Source organism: Phacochoerus africanus, chromosome 8 (assembly GCF_016906955.1).
Source record: "Phacochoerus africanus isolate WHEZ1 chromosome 8, ROS_Pafr_v1, whole genome shotgun sequence".
Classification (NCBI taxonomy): Eukaryota; Metazoa; Chordata; class Mammalia; order Artiodactyla; family Suidae; genus Phacochoerus; species Phacochoerus africanus.
In genome coordinates, this window is record NC_062551.1 from 102787366 (window position 1) to 102803348 (window position 15983).

Sequence of the window (15983 nt, forward strand, 5' to 3'; positions counted from 1 at the left end):
GGAGCAGATAAATTATGAAGTAGAACACAAACATCATACAGATTTTGAAGATGAAATTACCACCAAAATGTTTTGGAAAACTTGCAGCCTTCTAGGAAAGGTTAACCTGGCTAAAGCCAGCTTTCCTAGTTCCTGATGGGCTCACAGTCATCTGCCACCAGAAAACTTGGGTCGTGAGTTGTGAGAAGCATGTTGAAGGTCAGCTGAAGAGGACCTACACTGTGGGCTGAGGGCTGTGGATGCTGTCGGACCTGCCTTAGAAGGGACTAGCAGGAGCCCACCATGTGCCAGGTGCTATGCTCAAATTTATGATCTGGTTAAATCCCCAGAGCAATGCTCTGGAGCAGATCATGACATGATTTGGATGATGGTTTTCTGGTTGAGGAAAAGAGGCATGTGAGAGCTAGGTGACTTGCCAGAGCTGCTGGGAAGAGATAGAGCCAAGGCTCCAGTCCCAGTATGTTGGACTCCCATCCCTGTGAGTCCCCCAGGACTTGAGTTCCACAGTCACCCTCATGGAGGGATGAGGGCGGGTCAGTCAGCACCACCTCCTCTGCAGTAGGAAGCCCGGTGGCCTGGTGATGGTGTTGCTTGGGTCTGTGAAGCCATATAAAATTGGCACTAAAATGAGTCACAACCAAGCCCAGCTCTGCTTTCTTGAGTTCTTACTCTGAGGAGCGCACTTGAAAACACTTATCTCAGACCAGACTCCCAGGCATATAATGAATGGATTCCAACAAAACTAAACCAAGGAAGCCAGCCCTCTTTATTCTTCTCACCCCCTGTGACCTCCAACCTCCAAGTGTCCTGCATCAGACTGAGCTGGGCACTGTGACTCCATGGGATGTTACATGAACCACTGGTGGGGAGGCTGGCTGAGGGCCCAAGCTCTTTCTCTCTGCTTCCCCATCCATCCCCTAGGTGATGCGGCCAAAGAGACTCTTGGTGGGGAAGGAGCAAATCACCCAGGTTACAGAGTTAAACAAATTCTATTGTTTCAGCCGCTAATGCACTGAAACAAGTTAGCCAATAGCTTATGACTAAGAGACTTTAGTGAACTTTAAAATATGAGCAACTTAGTTTTTAGTTACCAATAAGATAAGGAAATAGATTGTGAGATCATAAACTCCATTTGAGAAGTACTTTGTCGAAGCTATCATGTGGCTATTCTGAGCCTAGATATTAAGAAACTTTAGTTTACTAAATCGAAATGCTGCAGAGAAACCCTCTTGTTAATTAATGCGTCATTAGAATAGAGTTTAACACTGCACCAAATACTTACAAACTTTGAATTTACTTCTTCCAAAGAATTTCAGAACTACGGGCAATTTTAAAAGTATAAGTTTATAAATACATTCTTTACTTGTATTTCTTTTGAAGGCAGACCAATAATACTAGTCCATCAAAGGGCTAAAAAGTTCTTTCCAACGTATTCATTTTGATGATCACTGACCTTGCACTTTCTGAAATTCCGATGGGATCATTTTTATAAGGCTGGTTTTATAAGTACAAGCTGGCCTCAGGTTATTATGTGGCATGCGGTTTCACAGTCTTTCCAATTGCCTGGGATACCCAGAGGCAAGCAAAACGGACCCAGCTGAAAACCTGACATGTGGGAGCCCCACCCACCTGCCCATGAATGTCTTTAGCTGCTGTTGCGAATAGTAACTAGCAATGAACATGACACCTCAATCTCTTAGTTATGTTTTTTTCTGTCTATGACCTTATAAATTAGTGGCTCATACTTTCTAGTACTTGTTGGAGACATGTGGATGAGGGCAAAGAGAGTCGATCCTTAAACACCAAAGAATGTTTAATATGATCTAGCAAATGGATCACTACAGACATCTGTGTGTATGTACAGACAAGTGTGCGCACATTTGCTGTCATATTATGTCATGGTCAATTTAAAACTAATTCATTTGTAAATGACTTTCTCCAAGTACCTATATGATAAAATGACTTCCCATATTAGTAATATCTTAGTTGTTAAACACGTGGTACTTTGAAAATCCAATTATTTTATTATTTATCATTTGTTTGCCCTATTATTTCACTCAACATGAGTGTTAAAATGAATCCTACTTTAGATTCCTTATCTGTTCTCCGAAAGGTTGGATAGCATGGAGTTGAATACTGACTCTAATAATAAAATACTGTGGTTTTTTTTTTCCAAAGACGGTATTTTCATTTAAATACAGTTTTACATGCATCTTGTCATAGATCATACATTCTGGGATTTTGCAAATGTTTAGACTCTTTCCCCCACACCATACTAGTAGATGTATTAGCAAAAAAGAGTCTTACAATCTTGACATTGAGAATCACTGACTCAAGTATGTATAAAATGAGTATGTAAAACCATCATTTGTAGTGGGACCTCTAAAAAATCAAGTCAAATGCATGGAGTAGAAAAGTGGTTGCCAGGGGGCTGGAGGGTGGTGGAAATAGGGAGAGGTTGGTAAAACGGTACAGATTTTCAGTTATAAAATGAATAAGGTCTGAGGATCTAGTTAAAACATGGTGACTGTAGCTGACAACGCTGTATCGTATCCCTGAACTTTGGCTAAGAGGGCAGAACGTAGGTGTTCTCACACACAAAAAAGATAAATAGGTGAGGTGATGATGTGTTAATTAACTCCATGGAGTGGTCCTTCCACGATGTAGGTACAGACCCAACCATCACCCTTACACTTTAAATATCTCATAATTTTATTTGTCAGTTCTTCCTTAATAAAGGTGAATATATCTATACATATAAAACATAAACATATCCACTTTAAATAAAAGTACCATCTGTAACCTCACTTTTATCTCCTGTCCGAAAACCAAAAGGAACTCATTCTCCAGGTGTTATTTGAAATATTTGAAAATGCCTGTTGTCACAGATCTCCTCTAAATGTTTTTCTTTCTCTTGTACAGAATCCCAATGCGCATCCAAGGCCCACCTCCCAGGATTTGGCGGGGTTCTGGGACATGCTGCAGTTGTCCATAGAAAATATTAGTATGAAATTTGATGAACTTCATCAGTTAAAGGCCAATAATTGGAAACAGATGGATCCTCTTGACAAGAAGGTAGAACAATGTAGATTTTGTATGGTTCATTTAAAAACCTGCACAAACACTGGACAGTCTAAATAGGCTTCTGCTTTCAGTCTTGCTGTTTACAATGTGAAATGGAGCTGATATCATATTAATTTCATTGTAATGACAATGTTTACATAGTAATCATTTGGGATATTATCTGTACTATGTTTCAGGCATATTTTTAAAGAGAAACCTGTCTTTGTGAATTGGAAAATGGGAATGTGGCTTTTTTGTTGATTAAACTTTAAGTTAAACCATTTTAGTCACTGAAAGGAACTGCCTCCATTTTGCTTTTTAAACGAAAATAAATGACATCTTCAGTGCATGATTACATAGAGCAAGAGTTCAACTTCCTTACACCCCTCGGATGTGTTTCCGAGAAAGTAGGAAGCCCTGCAAACTAGCCGACTTTGATAATCATTTCATAAATATAGTAATAAAGAAACCACTGTTGTTCAAGTCTAAAAGTATACACACCATAATGTTTCACAGGAATCATAAAAGTTGGGATTTTTTTTTTTTTTTAAGAGTTTTGCTTTTGGTTGATTTGCCTTGGGGAATATTACTCACTGGGCTCCTCATGCGAGGGTTTAGAAATAAAGACTCAGATTCTTTTACTTGAATCACTGCAGTCTTCACATTTGATGATGGTGGTTCCACCAGGCTCGCCCAGGTATCCAGTGTGCACCGGCTAGGCTGGCCTGGCAGGCATGTCATTTTAACCCTTTGCCTTCCCCGAAGTCAAATGTTTCTGAGAGATCCAACTTCTAAAAATCAGGCCCGGTTATGCTTGTGATGCCCTTTCTGATTGCTTCACCCATCAGAGGGCTAACAGCAGTCCGATCCATTCTGCGGCTGCCCATCAGATGATCAGGGTTCTGGAAGTCAGCGGGCTCCCAGGAGAAAGCCAGTCCAAGGGACCATGCGTTATCGAAGAGGCCATGCTTCTCCAGTCATCACTGGCCCTCATCCTGTCACCATCCGCCTGGGGGGGTTGGCATTAAGTATCAAAGCACCACTGATGTCTGCGTGGCCTCTCACTTAAGAAGCCAAACATGTGCACTCAATTGAGTTTCTATAGCCTGGGTTTAAAACCGTCTGCTAAATAAGCCTTTAAATTGGTCTAATTTTAAGAAAGCGCTACAAATGTACACAGACACTGGTAATTCCATTTCTAGAGATGATCCATCTAATTTCTCATTCACGGATTTAAAAAAAAATTGTTAATAGAATGTGCAAGAAAGGAAAACATGACCAAAAAGTTTCCAACATTCATACTTTTAAAAATAACCACCGAGTTACCCAACAATGAAGATTTTAAATGTCACAAGGGAGTGAAGCTAAGAACTGATATATGTAACCTAGTGACAGTTAACACAGTAAATCAGTAGTTAGCTTGATTTCTAAATCTTCGTGCATGTTGTCTGTGATCAGAGCTTTTCATCACCCCATGAACCGGAGGGTGAAAAATGAAGAGCACAATCAGGGTTGGTGGAATAAGTTTGCACTGTGCTTCCCTTTTCTATCCACACAAGACTCCACCTGAAACAGCTGGCTGGCAACTCCAACATAAGTTTAACTAGGCACTTCACTCAGCAAGCAAGGAAATGCCCTCTGGAGAATCACAGAGTCCATTATCTTAAGATAGTTTTCACACTGAGTTTTATGAGAGTTTAGGGTATTTTACTTAAAAACGATATCATCAGATTCACATGGGCAGGCCTTTTGGCAGCCTGGAAACGCACCATCTTTTTCCTAAAATATCCTTTGTGGTTTAGATTCCCTTCTTTCCCACTATACTTTTTTCCCCAGCCCAAGTGATGAATGAATGGCTTTTGTTTTTGCAATGGCTTTTTAAAATCTCCGGCCGTTTTCTAGTCTGCTGCTGCTGGGCGGGTGAGCTCATTCAGTCTTGTGTTACATCTTCGTGGCACAGTGTCTGTCCCTGTGATGGAATTGGCTTCTGGGCCCCACAGTCACCCTGAGGCCCCTAAGGGTGACGGCCCAGCAGGAGCTCTTAGGAGCCGACTCCACCCCAGGTCCTTCGTCCAGGGTGACTCTGCCAGTAGATTGCTGTGTGTTTGTGTGTGACGTGCAAGCGGGTGTTAACTCACTGTGGCATCAGCAAAGCTAAACCAACAGTCTTACAATCCCTTCTTCCTTGTTTGGCTGTTGAGGTTTGGGAGGGCCCTGGGAGAGCGCAGGCTGTTTATAAACTCTGAACCCCCCTGCCTTAGAGAGGACGATGAGCTCTAAGAAGCTGCCGTTGCCGCCCTTTCCCGTCTCTGGCCCCCAGAAGAGCCTGGAGCCTCCAGAGAAAAACCACACTAAATGTGCTGGGAGCCGCAGCCCTTCGGCAGGGGGCATTTTAAACACCCACATCCTTCCCTTGGAGAGTCTAGTTCTGCCATCCAGCCTCACCCAGGGCCTTGAGCTTACAGCTCTTATTTTTTCCCTGCATCTTTGAATACCCAAGCCAGAATAATGGAGAAAAAAATATATATATATACGTACATACGGATATATGCAGTGTGCAGAGCAGAGCTAACCTCACCTCCCTTAGGTTAAAAAAAAAAAAAAAAAGTGTGTGTGCTAACTGACCTGTCCCAGTTTTTCCCAAGCTTGTCCTGAGAAGCTGTGTAATGTCCTGAACCTTCTGCTTTGATCAGGAGCGAAGGGCCCCTCCTCCAGTGCCCAAGAAGCCGGCGAAGGGCCCCGCGCCGCTGATCCGGGAGCGCTCGTTGGAGAGCTCGCAGCGCCAGGAGGCCCGCAAGCGCCTGATGGCCGCCAAGCGCGCCGCGTCCGTCCGCCAGAACTCGGCCACCGAGAGCGCCGAGAGCATCGAGATCTACATTCCCGAGGCGCAGACCCGGCTCTGAGCGCCGCCCGGCCGGTCTGGCGGGAGCCGCCGCGCTGCCCACCCCGCCTTCTCCCCGCGCCCGCCCTTTCTGTTCTCGGCCAGCCCGCCCGTGTAGACGCGGCCCCTGTAGGTCACCCGCCATCCTCAGTTCTCTCGAGCTAGTCTGTCCCTAGATTCCAGCAATATCAAACCGTAGGGTATTTCAGAAATCCAGTCTCCCAGGGGGACCCTCCGGGACCCCGCGGTCTTCCACGGGGAAGCATCCAGGGCTCCAATCCCCTCCGTTTCCCCCGACACGCTCGCTGGTGAGTTGGTCACGCAGATGGAGCCCTTTATCTCCAACCTCAGAAATCATACCCTGTCACTGGAGCCCAGGAGTGACACGCGGAGAGGGGACGAAGATGGGCTGGGGGTGGGGGACCAGGCTGGGTAGTGCGAGGAGGAGAGCGCGGTCTGCAGGTGCTGGGGTACCTGCATCACTCAGCTGCACAAACTGCCTCACTGTCTGTCATCAGTCACTGCTTCAGATGTCTCCATCAGCAGAAGATTGTACCTTCGATCTTTCAGGGACACCAATCTATTCTGAAAGGCAATAAAAGGAAGACAGGAAAGGCAAGGCAAAGGAAGCACTGATAGTTTAAGACACTACATAAAGGAAAAAATTTTTTTTGTCCTATTATTAAGAAAATTTAGATCTAAAGTGTTTTATCAACTTTTATTGTACTATGTATATTATATCGTTGTTGTGGGGGGGGCCTTTAAAGGGGAAAGTGTTGGGACTATTAATTTGTTAGTGTCCACCCTGGGGGGGGCCTACCTAATTACACATATAATAAGTACATCTCTGCTTACCAAGTGCTGTAAATGGCAGCCAGGCTGTTTTCTGAGAAAAGTTTGGATTTTCCCATCATCCCTTCAAATGCTACCCATCCGTCTCTTTTAACCCAGTAGTTCAAGATGACAGAACTTTTTCTCCATCAGTCTTCTCTCACTACTACACAGAGTCCTATCATATCCCCAAATAAGGATTTTTGTCCCATGTCAAACCAATAAAATTAGCTTTCTGTCCCCGTAGAAGTGCTGCCTCATTCCAAAGAGCTACCACTCATCTAGGGGTCCCAGGTAGAGAGAGAAGAAATCTGACCTGCAAGGTTCAGCAACCAGGTGGAGGGGGACAGCATCAGGATGCCTAAACACAAAAGAAACCCAGGCTTTTGGCAGAGAATGTTGATTTCCGTTTTCAGTTATGATGGATGGGCAGTATGACCTTTGCATCCAGCTGAAATTATCTTTAAATGCCCTTACTGGTAGCCATTTAAACATCTAGAATGAAGTGATCTTAAATGATCACTGGCATTGTATCCAGCTCCCTAAAGCGTTAGAAATTACCATTGAAAAAAAAAATGAAAGACTTTTAAAAACATACATCAAATGCACTTGCACCAGAGAAGATTTTTTTAAAAAAAGAAATACACTCTCATAGCCAGGTGCTAATTTAATTTTATTTAAGAAATTAAGAGAGGTGATGGGTTCTGGCAACAACTATCTTCATGGACATATTCTAAAACCACTAGAGAATTCGCTACCTCTCAGAGCCATTGATGCTTTGAGCTATCTTTATAAACAGGGCACAAATGTTTACTGCTGTGGTTTACAAGAAAAGGGCTACTAACTTATTTAAAAACCAACTAACTTTTAACTAGGAGGAAAAGCACCTTGAGTGTTTTGTAAAATTGGAACAGAGAATTTGAGTTTCAAGTATTTGCTGGTTTTAGAAAGAATACAGCTTTTCTTTCCTTTGTAGCAGCCAAGGAAGGTCACACCAAGTTTGCATGAGGTAAGGCCAACTGCCACCTTGGGTAGCCTCTGGTCACATTCAATCCTGAAAAGGACTCCGAACTCACAGATTAACATGAAGGAAGCAGCATTCATTTGAAGACCCGTGTTCCCAACCACAGCTCTGTGCCCTAAGGTAGAGATAAGATTTGGATTAAGAAGTAGATTTCTAATACAATTCAAGATAGTCCTACAATATTTTCTTTGGAAACTGATGTAGCCCAGGATATTTTAAAGAGAGACAAGAGATGGCCTATTTATCTTGTCTATGTGACTGGTATTTGTATATTCATAAGCTATTTTTGGTAAGAATTTTAAATCTTTTAGCCGAATGCCTACAGGCACCATGACCTTTGCTTTCCTTAAAAACACAAATTGTACAAACACTTTATAAAAAGCTAATTCTTGATGTTAAAACATGACCCCACATAAAGCTGCTTGTTAACCACTTGCCCCCTTAAACTGACACCCATGAGCATAACCTTTGTCACATTGTTCTTTTTGATGTAATTTGTAGAAATGTTTTTTAGTTCGTAATGGAAAATGTATGTACCCTGAAAATTACTTATTTTGTTTAACTTTGGTACAAAGGTGTTTGGGCATTTTCTTGGGGAGGGGGGTTACAAAAGAAGTTTGTCTCCCACATCAAAAAACGTTCAAAGAAATTAAGTATTTATTATATTTTTTGCAGATGTTTCCATACAATTCACATAATCCTTTTGTAAAGAGAGATGAAGAAATGGATTAAAGATTTTTAATATTTGAAATGGTAAATAGAACTAATTTATTTGTAATATATTTCTGTTATTTATAGATGTTTCCTTGATGTTTTACTGTGCATTACCACTTTGATTTAAGCCTTATCCTTGTGAATTTACCATTTCTTTTTTAAAACATGTCTAGATGCATATTTTAAATAACCGGAATGTAAATCACTAGCATACCTGAATTCCCAATGTAATTTTTAGAAATTATTTTGGTTTGGAAAAAAAAGATTCATTTGAAAGCCTTCAGATGGAGGGGTGGGAACATTTTTATGGCTTTATGAATTGGAATTTCATAGGCTTATTTACCTAGATTGTGTGTGGACAAAAAAAAAAATTGTAAATAAATGAGTGTTTCCCATAATGTAAAAAGAAATTAATAAAATAATTAATGCACTGCTTTCAGGTCTGTGTGTTTTCACTACAAAGTCCCACTTCTTCCAAAATATAAGTAACTGTCTTTCAGGGGAATAATTAAGCAATTAAGAAGCATATTATTTGCAACAACATGGATAGACTTGCTAAGTAAGTCAGAGAAAGACAAATGCTGTATGTTATCATTTATATGTAGAATCTAAGATAAAACAAACTAGTGAATATAACAAAAAAGAAATGGACTCGGAGAGAACAAACTGGTGAATACCGTGAGGAGAAGGAAGGAAGGGCAAGATAGTTGTTTGCACCTCTTAATCCCCTACCGATATGTATAAAATAAATAAGCTACAAGGATATACTGTACAGCCAGCGGTATATAGCTAATGTTTTATAATAACTATTAATATGGTATAACCTTTAAAAATTGTGAATCACTATGTCATATATCTGAAACATAATATGGTACATCAGCTATACCTCAGCTAAAATAAAAAAAGATCATCATAGCCATTTTTTAAAAAAAGAAGCATAGTCTAACTCTCATTGTAACAACACATATGCTAGTCCCTATGAGCTGGTGAGTAGACCTTGTACCCTATGGAAGGAACTGAAACACCAAAAACCAGGAGTCCTTTTACTGTGCTGATCACGTGCATCTCAAAGTTCCACGTCAGGGGCTGTACGTTTTATGAAAGAAGTTAGCTTCTCAAACTTGGGCAAATCTGTGTATAGTTTTACCCACTTGGATTCTTTGCAAACATTTCATCAACTTTGTTTTCTACACAGTTCTCTGGGGCAGGGAAAATCAGAATAACGTGTTGTGGTTTTCATTTCATCCTTGAAGTAATGAAAAACTGCTCCCTGAGGTTCAGTAACTTGCCTAGTGTAACACAATTATTAAGTGACAGGTTTGAGTCTAAAATCCAAGCCTAAGTTCAGCTTTGTCTGCGGTGAGGCCTTTATCATTCTTCCCACATTTAAAATTTGTAATTATCTGCCGCTGCTGATTTCCCCTGGTTTTCGTGTAGGTCATATTCATAAACCTTACTTTATACACAAAAATACAGACTTAAAGTAAAATACAACACTTTACGAAGAGGACGTACACATTTGAAAATGCCACAACTCTGAAACTTGGGTTCACAGAACTCCCACCAAATTCTTAGGCAAAGCCATTCATCTAATATGCAACAGACTGGGAAACTGATAAGCTACTTTTCCTCATTTTTATACCTTAGCAAGACCTGTGCCAGTCACCAAAATTACACAATGTACTTTTGAAAGTTCTTCAAAAGAGCTATGATCAAGTGGCTGGATGCAGGGGAGGCTGCAAAGATCGCATTACTTTGGCTCATGCTTTGACCATGCACATAGTCTGGACTGTAATTATACTTCTTACCTTTTAACAAATTAAGAATTTTTCATTTGGGCTCCTTGAACATTTAGGCCGATACCAAAACAAAATGAGTTAAGTTTTTGCATGTCAGAATTTGGATTTCAGTGAAGCAATTTCCCATGTTACAGGGTCTAGGCCCCCCACCCCAAAATGTAATTTCATTTTTTATAGATACCGAACAAAATGGTTTGAATTTCTTTTTATATCTTGGAAGCCCACCCCTTGAAAATATACTTTGGTTTAAATAAAGGACATGTGAAAAGTCATAGTGTCTGAATGTGTTCGTTCTTAAATGCCACTGTTACCAAAGTGTGCCAAAATTCACCCTGGGCTTTGTCCGAGAGGCTGCTGGACTTTTAGCTCCTAAACTTAGATCAGACCAACCAACGACTTTGGCAAACAGAAAGTAATGGTCCAGTGTGAACACCCTTTCTAGTCCTAACTCACTTAACTAGTGTAAGTTTACAGAACAGGTCTTAAATTCCTCTGCAAGTCACTTCCCTCCCCTGAAGCAGAGAGGAATAGCGTGTGGCTTCCAGGTCTGGACCGCCTACTGGCCCAGGGAGGCATCATCAGAAAATCACATGGGAGTTCCCATTGTGGCGCAGCAGAATTGAATCCAACTAGAAGCAGGTTCGATCCCTGGCCTGGCTCAAGGAGTTAAGGATCCAGCGTTGCCGTAAGACACGGTGTGGGTCACAGACAAGCCTCAGATTTGACATTGCTGTGGCTGTGGTGTAGGATGGCAGCTACAGCTCCAATTTGACCCCTAACCTGGGAACCTCCATGTGCTGCAGGTGCAGCCCTAAAAAGACAAACAAAAAAGACCAAAAAAAAAGAAAAGAAAATCGCAGGGATGGGAAGTCCAGTGCAACAGTCAATGAATTTTAATACATCTTCTATGTAAACGAGCATATCTGAACTTATAGAACATAGCTGAAAGCAAGAAAACATTTTAATTCACACAGAAAGTCAAACTCTGCCATGTAGCTGCTATTCACCAAATGTTTTCACTAGGATGGATGAAAAATGCCATTCTTCTGCCTCACACTTCCAGTCTGCCTCCGGGGAGAAGTCGATGCTAATGTCCTCTTTCCAGATTACTTGATCAGTGTCAGGAGAGAGCTTCTATTGAGACCAACAAAGAGATTCTTCCAAAGAAAAACTCTCCATTTCACTTTGGAGAGGAGGAAGGGGGAAGCAAATAGAGCCTTAGTTTTCTCTTCTGTTAAAAAGAGGAAACATGGACTCTTCCTAACAACTCTAGTACAGGAGGTTATGAGCAACATTTCCAGGTTTTTTTGTCCTAAGTCCTGCTGCTTTCTCTGCCTCTGAAGACCAATGCTCTGCAAATAGAAAACATTCCTGCACAGCTAGCTTTCAGAGATCTTCACACACTATGATCCATTGAACACTTCTTTCTAGGGTGTTCAAGTCCAATGCCTACCAGAAATTTCCATTATGAAAAAGGAGAAACATCTAGGGAGTTAGAGAATACTATAAATGGCCCTTTGAGATACATTGGCTAAAACATCTCCGCAGATTAAAATTAAAATATGCTACTCACTGGAAAAAGGAGGGCCCCTTTTAGAGGGGTTTTGGTCTCAGGAAATAACCTCTTGCTATGGAAAGTGTTTACTTCTGTAAGTGACATTTTTTTAAAACACCAGCTTTGCCACATTATTTCCCCTCTAGAATAAGACCTGATGCACTTTGCAACCTCAGACCATACAATACCTGTTTGTAATTCCCAAGTGTGAGGAGAGGCAGATCTCAAACGTAGACCGTGAACAAAAGTGAGAAGGGGATAAATCAAATAATTTACTCTTTCTACAGAGAAGAGCCTTACACCCTTCACTGCCTTCACTGGCAGAAGTTGATGTTTTAACTGTCAGCCGCCTGGCCCCTGGTGGAAGGAATACCTGGGAAGTCAGTTAGGGTGAGTGTAGTTCTTCCAACTCTGAGCTTGACGAACCTAAGAGTAGCTCAAGGCACTCCTGAGTTGTTTCTTAGTCAAGCCAGGTAATGAGTCTGGAATGACCGAAGGGGGATCCTTTCTAAGGAGCTGGTACCTGTTCTCATCTAGAGAGGGTGCCCCAAAGACTCCTTGTCTAGCAGGTTATTCAAAATGAAATCTCTCTCTTTTTTTTTTTTTTTTTTGCTTTTTCAGGGCCGCACCCTCAGCATATGGAGGTTCCCAGACTAGGGGTCTCATAGGAGCTACACCTGCCAGCCTACACCACAGCCACAGCAATGTCAGATCCGAGCCGTGTCTGTGACCTACACCACAGCTCTCAGCAACATCGGATCCTTAACCCACTGAGCGAGCGAGGCCAGGGATCGAACCCACAAGCTCATGGTTCCTGGCAGGATTCATTTCTGCTGTGCCACAATGGGAACTCCTGTATATTATCTTTAGTGGAATGTCCTCAAGATGAAATCTTAAAGAAAGACAGACTTCTTATGGAAAGAGTGAAAACTGATCGATAGTTTGGGAAACTGGACCAGTGGAGAGAGGCTGGCACAGGATCATGGGGATTTTTTTCCATACTGAACACATGAGCACATGTTTAGCACTTTGGAAATAGTGAAGTGAGGAATAATTATTCAGATAATTCTGAGTAATTCTGGAAGCGAGGGAAGAAAAATGTCCTAATGGGACCTAAGACATTTGGGATCTTTTAGTGGCTGAATTCAGCATGCAATTGCTGTGGAGGGCACTTTGTTTCAAGACAGGTTGTAGGAGGCCAAAGACCAGCTTTCCTTCTAGCAAAGGCAACACATTACAATTGGGTTAAATATTCAACTGAGAGAACTTGGGTTAAATATTAAGGAGATGTTTACCTAAAGAAATACGAGGTCTTGACCACCCTGAGATACTTGGTACACCAGACACTAGTCATTCTGACGGAACCGTGTCCCCTGAATGATCCTAGTGGAAGAGGGCATGTACTCCATAGCGCCCAGTATTTAAATTTTTTTATTGGGCAGTAGCTACAGAAAAGACAGGTCTCTCCACCCCTCCCACACCCTGGCATCCCTGTTGGCTTCATCTCGCAGCAAAGATTTCCCAGCAGGCTTCCTGTCAGTGACTCCAGATTCACAAGCAGAGAGGATCCAGCTGGGAGACAACAGACGCAGCGGGAACAGTCCCCACTCCCTCCAGCAGAAACACCCTCATGTCACTTTGCGTGTCATAGTCTGATGTGGGGCTGGGTGGGAAAGCACTGTTACATGCTCACAAGACACTGCACATGTTCTCGGCATTTCCCTTAGGAATTGGACTGATCCTCTCATCAGCCTCATGATGTCCTAAGGAGACTTGTCCTCCCCCGCATCCCTCCCCAACAGGGTGGGGCCAGTCAGGAGGTGGAGACAGCTCAAGATGCAGAGCCAGACTGCTCTACTGCTTCCTAGCTGTGCCTGCCTGGGCAAGTTTCTTAGTGCCTCTGTACCTCAGTTTCCCCATCTGTACAATGAGGATGAAAATAGTACTTGCTTCACAGGGTTGGTCTGAGGATTAAATGAATATATATAAAGCTCTTAATGCAGCGCCTGGCACACCAGAAGCATTTGGTAAATGTTCACTCTCATCCACATCTTACACACTTACATTTACTGAGACAGAGCCTCATGCCCTGACTGTCCTGTGTGATATGCAATTTTGTAACTTAATCCTCACTGTAGCCTCAGGATAGTCCCGACAAGAAAATTAGGGGGCCCCTCAAGGTCACAGGTAATTGACAGAGGTAGTATTTGAATCCAATCTAACTCTAGATCCTTTGTGTGAGTTTTTTTGTGTACGTGCAAGACAAAGCCGTTTGGCTTTTGCTGTGCACACACCGAAGTTTCTAACCGAATGCAAAAGCATACAATGAAAATAAGCTTACTTTTCACCCTCGTTCTTTCCTGCAGTATTCAACATCTTTGAACACTTCGTTGACTGTCTTCCAAAATCTTTCTATACACATTCAAGTATATATTTTTTTTCTTCCCTCACAAACTGGAAGCCTATTACACACATTCCTTTACTGTTTGCCTTTTCATTTAGTCATGTATGCTCCATTTCAGAACATTCTGACCCACCCATTCTCTCCAGTGGCACCATAGCATTTCCCTTCAAGGCTGAACCATAACACGTTACTTAGTCCCTCTACGATGGACATTTGGGCTGTTTCCACTACTTGCTGTAACAAAGAGAATCTGCGGTGAAAACCATTTTGCAATGGTTTTACATTTTACAATCAGTAGATAAGTAGATCTAGACAAACAGACATGGGCTTTTGTTTTTATTTATTTATTTATTTTGTTTTTTTGTCATTTCTTGGGCCTCTCCCGCGGCATATGGAGTTTCCCAGGCTAGGGGTCTAATCGGAGCTGTAGCTGCCAGCCTATGCCAGAGCCACAGCAACGCTGGATCCGAGCCGCGTCTGCAACCTACACCACAGCTCACGGCAACGCCGGATCGTTAACCCACTGAGCAAGGGCAGGGACCGAACCCGCAACCTCATGGTTCCTAGTCGGATTCGTTAACCACTGCGCCACGACGGGAACTCCGGGCTTTTGTTTTTAAATATTACCAATCAGTGTTCCAAAAAGACTGCTTTGATTTCCGCTTCACCAAGCAGGTATGAGTTTTAGCATCTACCTTTGCAAACAAGGAAACAACGCATTCGTGAAGTTAATTCAGACACATTCTTCAAACAGCAACAACTAAACCAGGCAACTTCCAGTTGACTTTCAATGAGGAAGGAAAAAACGTCTCCGGAAATGTGGAGGCAGTTTTAATTCAATCTTTTATGTAACTCCCAGGACAAAGCCGTATGAACCAAAGGAAAGCCTAAGTATAAGGTAACGTCAGCCCCATGGTGCGAACTCCTCCGGGAATTGCCTACCTAGTAGATGACTTCCAAGAATCCCAACAGGCTCCTGCAGTAGGGTCTAGGCTTACACTGGGTCTGGGGGCCAGGGAAGGAAGAGCAGAAGCTCTTCGATGGCCAGAGGTTTATACCAGGACCCCTTCATCTGTGTGAGGTAGTTGGGTTTTTTTAATTATTATTTTTTTAAGCAGTGAAACCCCTCTTCTGAAAAGTCTTTAAGATGACGTACGGAACTAAAACATGAAGCACTGAACAGTTATGACAAGAAAAAAAAAAGTAAGAAACAGAAACTTGCTAGATCAGTGACTTTACAGCTCCCAGGATCCTGAGTCATGAATACAAGATTTCTTTCTAGGCTCCTGATAGGGCAAAGCAGTCAGCATTTTTTTTAGTGTGTCCTCAGTTTGGAGATACCAAAACTTTAAAACTACCTCCTCTATGCTTAAAGAGCTACCAAACTGATTGTGCAGACGTTGCAAACCTCATGTGTGAGCACAACTGCCTCACAAATCACAGCACTGACAAATGACCAAATGAACAAAGAACGAAGTATAAGGCTTTCTTTAAATCTGAGCCTTCTATTTCAGTGGTTTGAGCGATATGGGTTCTTGGCAAACAGATGGCCCCAGCAGCATAAGGCAGGGTTAACTGACATCGCTCTTGAGCCTGACATCCTTTGGAGTTCAGTCCAAGAAAGTGTCCTGCCCTCCAGCAAGTAAGCAGTATTTCAGTGGGGCGCCTTTTTCTTTTCTTTTCTTTTCTTTTCTTTTCTTTTCTTTTCTTTT

At 42.3% G+C, this 15983-nt stretch overlaps 1 protein-coding gene across 4 annotated transcripts in view; it reads left to right on the forward strand.

The window, feature by feature from the left end:
- Window positions 1-7384, forward strand: part of DLGAP1 (DLG associated protein 1) — a 328364-nt gene extending 320980 nt beyond the window's left edge. For 3 of the 4 annotated variants that reach the window (XM_047793788.1, XM_047793791.1, XM_047793789.1), the window contains exons 9-10: window positions 2923-3075; window positions 5757-7384. In XM_047793788.1, coding sequence (XP_047649744.1) covers window positions 2923-3075; window positions 5757-5966 — 363 coding nt within the window. In that variant the 3' untranslated portion in view covers window positions 5967-7384. Of the gene's footprint in view, window positions 1-2922; window positions 3423-5756 lie in introns of those variants that run through there. The other variant, XM_047793792.1, reaches the window with a different exon arrangement.
- Window positions 7385-15983: the final 8599 nt, after the last annotated feature.